General features: G+C 40.1%; 1 protein-coding gene and 1 long non-coding RNA gene across 2 annotated transcripts in view; one reads left to right on the top strand and one right to left on the bottom strand.

Moving 5' to 3' along the window:
* The window catches only part of TTN (titin), a 244,079-nt gene extending 235,187 nt beyond the window's left edge, over positions 1 to 8,892 (top strand). Inside the window, exons 320-323 of the mRNA XM_080599478.1 lie at positions 72 to 6,022; positions 6,108 to 6,261; positions 7,184 to 7,477; positions 7,610 to 8,892. Coding sequence (XP_080455604.1) covers positions 72 to 6,022; positions 6,108 to 6,261; positions 7,184 to 7,477; positions 7,610 to 7,908 — 6,698 coding nt within the window. The 3' untranslated portion in view covers positions 7,909 to 8,892. The remainder of the gene's footprint in view (positions 1 to 71; positions 6,023 to 6,107; positions 6,262 to 7,183; positions 7,478 to 7,609) is intronic.
* LOC308198032 lies at positions 7,608 to 10,005 on the bottom strand. Its single transcript, XR_013953546.1, has 2 exons — positions 9,887 to 10,005; positions 7,608 to 7,842 (listed from the first exon to the last, which is right to left on the bottom strand). It is a non-coding gene; the product is annotated as an uncharacterized lncRNA (long non-coding RNA).

A 10,005-nucleotide genomic window follows, 5' to 3' on the forward strand; every position in this document is an offset into this window, starting at 1 on the left:
TTTAAATTATTGGTGCTCTTTTCAGGTGTTTTTGCTCAAGTGTTGTTTTTTCCTTCCTCTTTCCTTTCCAGTTCCTGCAAAGATTCACTTGCCCAAGAACCTGGAAGGCATGGGAGCTGTTCATGCCCTCCGAGGAGAAGTAGTGAGCATCAAGATTCCGTTCAGTGGCAAGCCACACCCCGTGATCACATGGCAGAAGGGACAAGATCTCATTGACACTAATGGACATTACCAAGTCATTGTTACACGATCATTCACATCTCTTGTTTTCCCAAACGGTGTTGACAGAAAAGATGCAGGGTTTTACATTGTTTGTGCCAAAAACAGATTTGGAATTGATCAAAAAACAGTTGAATTAGATGTGGCTGATGTGCCTGACCCACCAAGAGGTCTAAAGGTAACTGACATTTCAAGGGATTCAGTTAACTTAACCTGGAATGAACCAGCTACAGATGGAGGAAGCAGAATCATAAACTACATTATTGAGAAACGTGCTACAACAGCAGAGAGATGGATTCGTGTTGCACAAGCTCGTGATACACGATACACAGTGGTGAACCTGTTTGGCAAGACCACTTACCAGTTCCGTGTAATTGCAGAAAACAAGTTTGGCCAAAGCCAGCCCTCTGAACCTACTGAACCAATTATAACAAAGGAAGATAAGACCAGAATAATGAACTATGATGAAGAAGTTGATGAGACCAGAGAAGTCACCACAGTTAAAGCGGCTCACTATTCTACAAAGGAACTCTATGACAAGTACATGATTGCAGAAGAGCTTGGACGTGGGCAGTTTGGCATTTCACACCGCTGTGTTGAGGCAGTTTCAAAAAAGACTTACCTGGCTAAGTTTGTCAAAGTAAAAGGTGCTGACCAAGTTTTGGTAAAGAAGGAAATTTCCATTCTAAACATTGCTAGGCACCGAAATATCCTATATCTTCATGAATCATTTGAGAGCCTGGAGGAATTGGTTATGATCTTTGAATTTATTTCTGGAGTTGACATCTTTGAAAGAATCAGCACTGCTTCATTTGAACTGAATGAAAGAGAAATAGTGAGTTATATACGGCAGGTCTGTGATGCACTAGAATTTTTACATCGCCACAGCATTGGACATTTTGATATCAGACCAGACAATATTATTTACTTCACAAGAAGAAGCTCAGTAGTTAAAATTGTTGAATTTGGTCAAGCCAGACAATTGAAGCCTGGAGACAGCTTTAGACTTCAGTTCACTTCTCCTGAATATTATGCACCTGAAGTGCATCATCATGATTTGGTCAGCACAGCGACTGACATGTGGTCAGTTGGTGCTCTAACATATATACTTCTCAGTGGCATTAATCCTTTCATTGCTGAAACAAACCAACAGGTTATTGAAAATATTCTAAATGCTGAATACAGCTTTGATGATGAATCATTCAAAGATATAAGCATTGAGGCCATGGACTTCATTGATCGCCTACTAGTAAAGGAAAGAAAAGCTCGGATGACAGCTGCTGAAGCACTTAACCACGTGTGGCTAAAACAGCAAATAGAAAAGACCAGCACTAAAGCCATCAAGACCTTAAGACACCGGCGTTACTACCAAACTCTAGTAAAGAAGGAGTGGAACACAGTTGTGTCAGTAGCCCGCATTTCCTGTGGAGGTGCAATTAGATCTCAGAAAGGTGTAACAGTGGCTAAAGTTAAAGTTGCGCCAATAGACATTGGTCCTATTGCTGGGCAGATAAACCATACTGTTACAGAAGAAGGAGGGCATGCCAAATATGTATGTAGGATTGAAAACTATGATCAGTCCACACAAGTCACCTGGTACTTTGGTATGAGGCAATTAGAAAGCAATGAGAAATATGAAATCAAATACGAAGAAGGTGTGGCAACCATGTATGTCAAAGATGTGTCTAAATCAGATGACGGGACCTACAGATGCAAGGTTGTAAATGACTATGGTGAAGACAGCTCTTATGCAGAACTTTTTGTTAAAGGTGTGAGAGAAATTTCTGAGCACTACAGATGTAGAACTATTAGGAAAGTGAAACGCCGGGTTGATACAATGAGACTACTAGAGCGTCCACCAGAATTTACTCTGCCTTTGTATAATCGCACCGCATACATTGGAGAAAATGTCAGGTTTGGTGTAACTATAACAGTCCACCCAGAACCTCGTGTAACATGGTTCAAATCAGGCCAGAAAATCAAACCTGGTGATGATGATAAGAAGTATACTTTTGAATCAGACAAGGGTCTTTACCAACTTGTCATCAATAAAGTCACTGAAGAGGATGATGCTGAATATAGTATTGTGGCACGCAATAAATATGGGGAAGACAGCTGCAAAGCTAAGCTGACTGTGATTCCACATCCACCTCCAGCAGACGCTACACTAAGGCCGATGTTTAAAAGACTGCTGGCAAATGCTGAATGTCAAGAAGGCCAAAATGTCAGTTTTGAGATCAGGGTATCTGGTGTACCAAAACCAACACTGACATGGGAGAAAGATGGTCAACCTCTGTCCTTTGGCCCTAACTTTGATATAATTCATGAAGGTTTAGATTACTATGCTTTACATATCAGAGATACTTTACCAGAAGACAGCGGTTATTACAGAGTTACTGCTACAAACAGTGCTGGATCTACAAGCTGTCAGGCTTATCTAAAAGTTGAACGCTTGAAATATGTCAAACGTGAGTACAAGACTGAAGAAGAGCGGGAGAAGCATGTACAGAGGCAAATTGACAAAACCTTAAGAATGGCAGAAATCCTTTCTGGGGTTGAACCTGTTCCATTGACACAAACGGCACAAGAGGCTCTCAGAGAAGCTGCTATCTTATACAAACCAGCTGTCAGCACTAAGACTGTCAAAGGTGAATATGAAATTAAGAAAGAAGAGAAGAAGGAAGAAAGAAGACTTCGTATGCCATACGAGGTCCCAGAGCCTCGCAAACATGTGCGCACTACTATTGAAGAAGATCAGAACATAAAACACTTTGTGCCTCTGTCAGATATGAAGTGGTACAAGAGGCTGAGAGACCAGTATGAAATGCCAGGAAAACTTGAGAGAACTGTTCAGAAACGCCAGAAACGCATACGTCTTTCCAGGTGGGAGCAGTTCTACGTGATGCCACTGCCACGCATTTCTGATCAGTATAAACCTAAGTGGCGCATACCAAAGCTAACACAAGATGATCTTGAAACTGTGAGACCAGCACGTAGGCGTACCCCATCTCCAGATTATGAATTTTACTATAGACCAAGGAGGCGATCACTTGGTGACTTGTCTGATGAGGAATTACTCCTGCCTATTGATGACTATTTAGCCATGAAGAGAACTGAAGAGGAAAGACTGCGCCTTGAAGAAGAGCTTGAGTTAGGCTTTTCTGCTTCCCCACCAAGTAGGAGCCCCCCACGCTTTGAATTGTCTGCACTTCGGTATTCTACTGCGGGAGCACAGGTCAGTTCAGAGGAAGAAAGAAAAAGAGAGATGAGGTATTCAAGCTACCACATTCCAATTAAAGCTGAAACCAGTGCAAGCTATGCAGAGCTTCGTCAGCGGCATGACAGGGCTGCCTACAGACCACCAAAACAAAAACAAAGAATAATGGATGAAAGAGAGGATGAAGAATTGCTCCGTCCAGTTGGCACTGCTCAACGGCTCTCTGAGTACAAGAGTGAGCTGGAATATATGGCAGAAGAGGAAAAGAGTAGACTTAGGAGAAGGAGGGAAAGAGAAATAACTGAGATCACATCAGAAGAAGAAGAAGAAATAGAAATGGTGCAACATGTTCACAGGGAATTTTCACCTCCCTCTAGATTACTAAGAAGAAGAAGATCTCTCTCTCCAACTTACATTGAGTTGATGCGCCCTGTATCTGAATTAATTAGACCCCGCTCACGGCCTCCTGAAGAAAGTGAGAGAAGATCCCCAACACCAGAGAGAACTCGACCTCGCTCACCTAGCCCAGTTTCTAGTGAAAGATCACTCTCTCGGTTTGAGAGGATGGCAAGATTTGATATATTTTCTCGATATGAGTCCATGAAATCTGCTTTGAAAACTCAGAAAACTATGGAAAGGAAATATGAAGTTCTAACTCAACAGCCTTTCACACTTGACCATGCTCCCCGCATCACCCTGAGAATGCGCTCACATCGGGTGCCGTGTGGCCATAATACCCGGTTCATTCTGAATGTCCAGTCAAAACCAACTGCTGAAGTGAAGTGGTACCACAACGGTATCGAGCTGCAAGAGAGCAGCAAGATACATTTCACTAATACCAGTGGGGTATTAACTCTGGAGATTCTTGACTGCCATATTGACGATAGTGGAACATACCGGGCTGTATGCACAAACTACAAAGGAGAATGTTCTGATTATGCAACATTAGATGTTACTGGAGGAGACTACACTACATACTCTTCCCAGCGGAGAGATGAAGAAGTACCAAGATCAATTTTACCTGACCTGACAAAAACAGAGGCATATGCAGTCTCCTCATTCAAGAAAGCATCTGCTACAGAAGCAAGTTCTTCAGTAAGAGAGGTCAAATCAGAGATATCAGCAACAAGAGAATCACTTTTATCATATGAACACTATGCTTCTTCTGAAGAAAAAATCACTGCAGCAGAAGAAAAATCATTGGAAGAAAGGACTGTACATAAAGCATTTAAAAGCACTCTGCCAGCAACAATCCTTACAAAACCACGATCGATCACAGTTTCTGAAGGGGAGACTGCAAGATTTTCCTGTGATGTTGATGGTGAACCAGCACCAACAATAACATGGTTCCGTGCAGGTCAACCTATTGTTTCTTCAAGGCGCTTCCAAGTAACACGCACACAGTACAAGTCTACTTTTGAGATTTCCTTGGTCCAGATGTCAGATGAAGGGAGTTATACTGTTGTGGTGGAAAACTCAGAAGGAAGACAGGAAGCACACTTTACTTTGACCGTTCAAAGAGCAAAAGTTCCTGAAAAAACAATTACATCACCTCCAAGAATCAAATCTCCTGAGCCCCGTGTAAAGTCTCCAGAACCAGTTAAGTCTCCAAAACGAGTGAAATCTCCTGAAACCATCAGTAGCCCCCCAAAAGCAAAGTCACCGCCTGCAGACAAAACAGTACCAACAGAGAAAGTACAATTACCAACTGCTTCTCCTCCAAAGATAAAACAGCAGCTGAAAGCAGAAACTCTTGGAGATAAGGTAAAGTTATCCTGTGCAGTTGAAAGCAGTGTTTTAAGTGTCAGAGAAGTGGCTTGGTATAAGGATGGCAAAAAACTGAAAGAAGACCATCATTTCAAGTTTCATTACGCAGCAGATGGCACCTATGAGCTCAAAATTCATGACCTCATGGAATCTGATAAAGGAGAATACACCTGTGAAATTACTGGGGAAGGAGGCATTTCAAAAACTAACTTCCAGTTTACTGGACAAGTATTTAAAAATATCCATTCCCAGATAAGAGGGGTATCATCTGAAACTCGTAAATCAGTTCAGAAAGAAGATGAAGTACTTACAGTTTCTACCCAGAAGAAATCATCAGTGGCAACTGAAGGAAAAGCAGCAGTTCAAGAAGTCATTAAAAAGTCAATTGTTACTGAAGATGTCAAACAATTGAAAGCAGAAGTTAGAGCTTCTTCAACTCAAATGACAGTGTCTGAAGGACAAAAAGTGACTTTGAAAGCCAGCATTCCTGGTGCCTCTGAAGTAAAATGGGTGCTGAATGGAATGGAGCTAAGAAATTCAGATGATTACAGATACGGTGTTTCTGGAAGTGATCACACACTAACTATCAAGAAGGCTAGCAATAAAGATGAAGGTATACTCACCTGTGAAGGTAAAACTGACGAGGGCATTATTAAATGCCAGTATGTTCTTACCTTTTCTAAAGAGCGCTCAAATGAACCAGCATTTATCATGCAACCTAAGTCCCAAAATGTCAATGAAGGACAAGATGTATTGTTCACCTGTGAAGTTTCTGGGGATCCTTCTCCTGAAATTGAGTGGTTTAAGAATAATCAACCTGTAAGTATTTGCTTCAGGTATTTACTTGAAAATTTAGATTTCTTCATAAATCTGATCTTAATGAAACATTTTTTTCCCTCCTCAGATTGCTGTTTCATCACACATCAGAGTAACTCGCTCTAAAAATATATATTCTCTTCAGATTCAAAATGCTGCAGTAAGTGACACTGGAAAATACACAGTCAAAGCTAAAAATTACCATGGGCAGTGCTCTGCTACAGCATCTTTGACTGTACTCCGTAAGTTTGTTCTCTGGGTCTTGTGTTCAGACTAATCAGGACTTTTTGCTGTGGTGCATCCACTAAAACGATTTTTGATAAATAAAACTCCGGTAAAGTTGATACAGGTAGTTTAACAAGTTTCTATTTATTTTATATATTTATATATCTGCAAAACTAAAACAGCATTAGAAATCTTCCCACAGAGGAGCACACAGATGCTCCGTTACATCCATAGATGAGTGTTAACAGAAAGCTGTGAACATTCCTTCTAGGATGACCCTGTTACTAAGACCTTGGTCTGGCAAGTACTCTTTTCTCAATTGCTAACCAGAATCTGTTTTGATAAAGTAATTCTGCATTTAAAAACTGTTAGGGTAACTTATCCATAACTAAACCAGGTTTAGGATTTTACTGGCTGTACAAGGACATCTCCGTTCCTAGCACCAACAGGTTACTATAGTTTGCTTGGATGAATGTGTTTGTGCTTAAAGGAAAGCTGCAGTGACCGATCTCTTCTGCTTTCTTTGATAGTTACAGAACAGTGCAGTGAAGTATAGAACTCACAATACCATACCTGTAAGAACTTGAAAATGTTTCACAACTTCTACAAATATGAACTGAACACACAATTTCTCAATGTCAAATTCTAATAATAGCTTTAATAGGAAATGCTGTGTGATGACCTATTTCTTCTTAAGTATGTTTTTCCTTCAAGCTCATACATACTAGTAACAGTTCTGCTTCCTACTTGTTTCATTTACAAATTAGCGTTTGTAACTTGGACATCTTGAATCAAATGAAATTTTATTCTCCACTGCAGTTTTCCATTGAAAGCAAACAATGCGCTCTTCATTTCTGTGAAATTAACCATATAGACTGCATGACTTCTTTAGTTAATGCAATGTTATTGGTTTTTCTTCTATGTTTGCGATGCTCCCAGCTCTAATTGAAGAACCTCCAAAAGAGGTAGTATTGAAGACAAGTGGCGACGCAAGCATGCACGAAAGTTTTTCTTCTCAGTCCTTTCAAATGGCTTCTTCTAAACAAGAGGCTTCATTCAGCAGTTTCAGCAGTAGCAGCATGACTGAAATGAAATTTGCGAGCATGTCTGCCAAAAGCATGTCCTCCATGAAAGAATCCTTTGTAGAGATGAGCTCCAGCAGTATTATGGGGAAATCTAGTGTGGCTCAACTGGAAAGTTCAACTAGTAAGATGCTTAAATCAGGTCTGAGAGGTGAGCAATACAATTATTGGTAGAGTTAGTGCTTTGAATCTCCTGAAGTAGTCCCTAGAGTAAACCTGCTGCATGTCAAAAGGGCTTAGTGGAAACAGACTAACTTGATATTTCTTCTCCTGTTTTGTAAAGGAATACCACCCAAAATTGAAGCTCTCCCATCTGATATCAGTATTGATGAAGGAAAAGTTCTCACAGTATCTTGTGCCTTTTCGGGTGAACCTGCTCCTGAAATAACATGGTACTGCAGAGGAAGAAAAATTACCAGTCAGGACCAGCAAGGCAGATTCCACATTGAAACCAGCGAAGATCTAACCACCTTGATCATCATGGATGTCCAGAAGAACGACGGTGGACTTTATACCCTGAATTTAGGAAATGAATTTGGTACTGATTCTGCCACTGTGAATATTAATATTCGATCAATTTAGAGAGCTTGATCTGTATTATTTACACTTGTCTTTTTACAAGTGATTAATATATGGACTGAAATATCTGATCTGTAAATAATAATAAAAAAAAAATATTTTTGTACCTACCTGAATGAGACAAAGTCCAAAGATATACATTATGACTTATAGTCATTATTGACCTAAGAATTTTAAACACTTTTTTCACTGACATGTACATACTGTATATAGCCGAAGTTAACGGTTATGAAGTTTTGTACCATTTATTTTATGACATTTTGAAATGTAACTTTTGGAATTAACAGTTGGTAGGAGAAAGTTTCCTAGCAAACGACTACCCTGCTCAACATTTAACTAATTTTTGTGCCTCAACTCATTGTTGATGTCTAAGAATGCCTCAACAGGTAGAGAGGCTCCCTGTTGAAGATTACCTACACCTAAGAGATGATACTGTGCATTGTATTTCTTACGTGCACAACTATTTATGTTGAATCAGAAATGTAAGGCATTAGTGATGTTTGCAATTACCCTCCTGTAAGCATTGCTTTAATGTTTTACGTTTTATCTGATTATGTCATACTTTCCATGCCTGACTGACAATTTTTGGACAAAGTGCAAGCGGCCAACACTTTGTTCACCCACTGTTTGGGTACTGTTTCTGACACACTGACTGCCTGAATAGCTTTAAAAAGTAACATCACCTGGCCATCCCCTTAATCAACAAAGCTATTGAGGTACTCAAGTGCAGCAGCAGTACCAACTCTCGGAGGTTCGTAGGGTGCAGTGATTGAGTTTGTGTGGTAGTATTAGATACCTAGTAGTCACTTCCAGGCAACTAAGCAGTGAACCACAGTTTGAAAACAAACTGTTGTTACAACATCAAATACCACCCTGCACTTCAATTTGCTTTAGTTCTCCTAATGTAGTATAAATCTTGTTAGCTGTTGAGCCTCCTTGAGATAGAATTGTTAATTTGAAATAAAGCATGCTATCTGCACCTTAAAATGTGTGATTCCTTGTTATTTATTTATTGTGCTTTGCTTTTATAGTTCATGTACTATACTACAGAAAGAGAGTTGCTGAAAGAAAAGTCTGGGTAGAGCTGTGATTCCCCACTGTAAGCTGGGTAACTGTTGAAAATTTAGCCATCTACCAGAAACATCCTGGCCATCAGACTATAGAGGACTAACAACAAAAAGTAAAAAATTTTTCATAGGTTCTTCACTGACTAAGGATAAATTCTAGCACATGCCTAAGCATTATGCTGTTTTTATGTCTCTGTTGAGTGAATTTCCAGGCCTTCCACTACGCCCTATATGGAAACATTAGTAATCTCTTAACAGCTGGTCTCTGCTGGAACCAGTTTAAAAACTGCCTCCAGGAAACCCAGCTATTGGCTCCTCTTTTTGGCAGCTGCAGCTAGTGCAGACTAGTTGACCATTGACTAATTGCTTGGACCTAAAAGTTCTCACCTGCTGCAGGTCATTAAGGGCCCATAGCCCATCAGCTCTTCACCCTTCAAGTCAGCTGACACACCTATGGGGAGCAAAGCTTTTACATTCTGGGGCAGGGGGAGAAAATCACAAATCCCATACAGGCAGGTCACAGTTTTGGTTATGGGAAAAGAGTATCAAGTTCAAAAGAGCAATTCTGTTTCTAGAATTCACTCTGATCAGTAGAAAGAGCTTGAGAGCAAAAACTCAGAGCAATGCAACACTGCTTCAGAGCCTGTAGAAGTCTCGTAAGTGGTGCAGGAGAGTTATTTGGCAACACCACGTATTATGACTCCCAGCGTACTACTGCTAAAATGAAAGATCCCAAGTTTGCCAAAAGCAGTAAACACAGGTAGTATGTTTAAAAGCTTATCCTAAAAAGATGCACTAGAGAAACAGACTGATTCTTTTTTCTTTCCTATAAGCCTATATACTATCAACCACTAGCTATCCAAATGATACTTTTTTTTATGTATCGTGTAACAGACAACAAATAACAAAAAAACTTAATTATTTCAGCAAGTACCTATGTAGGGCAGTTTTAAACTTAGATGAGACAAACCCTGCATTGGGACCAAAGCAGCAAGCTGTTACTAAATCCACCACCTCTCCTCCCTGATCCTTG

This window comes from Anser brachyrhynchus (assembly GCF_964034855.1).
Source record: "Anser brachyrhynchus genome assembly, chromosome: 7".
Classification (NCBI taxonomy): Eukaryota; Metazoa; Chordata; class Aves; order Anseriformes; family Anatidae; genus Anser; species Anser brachyrhynchus.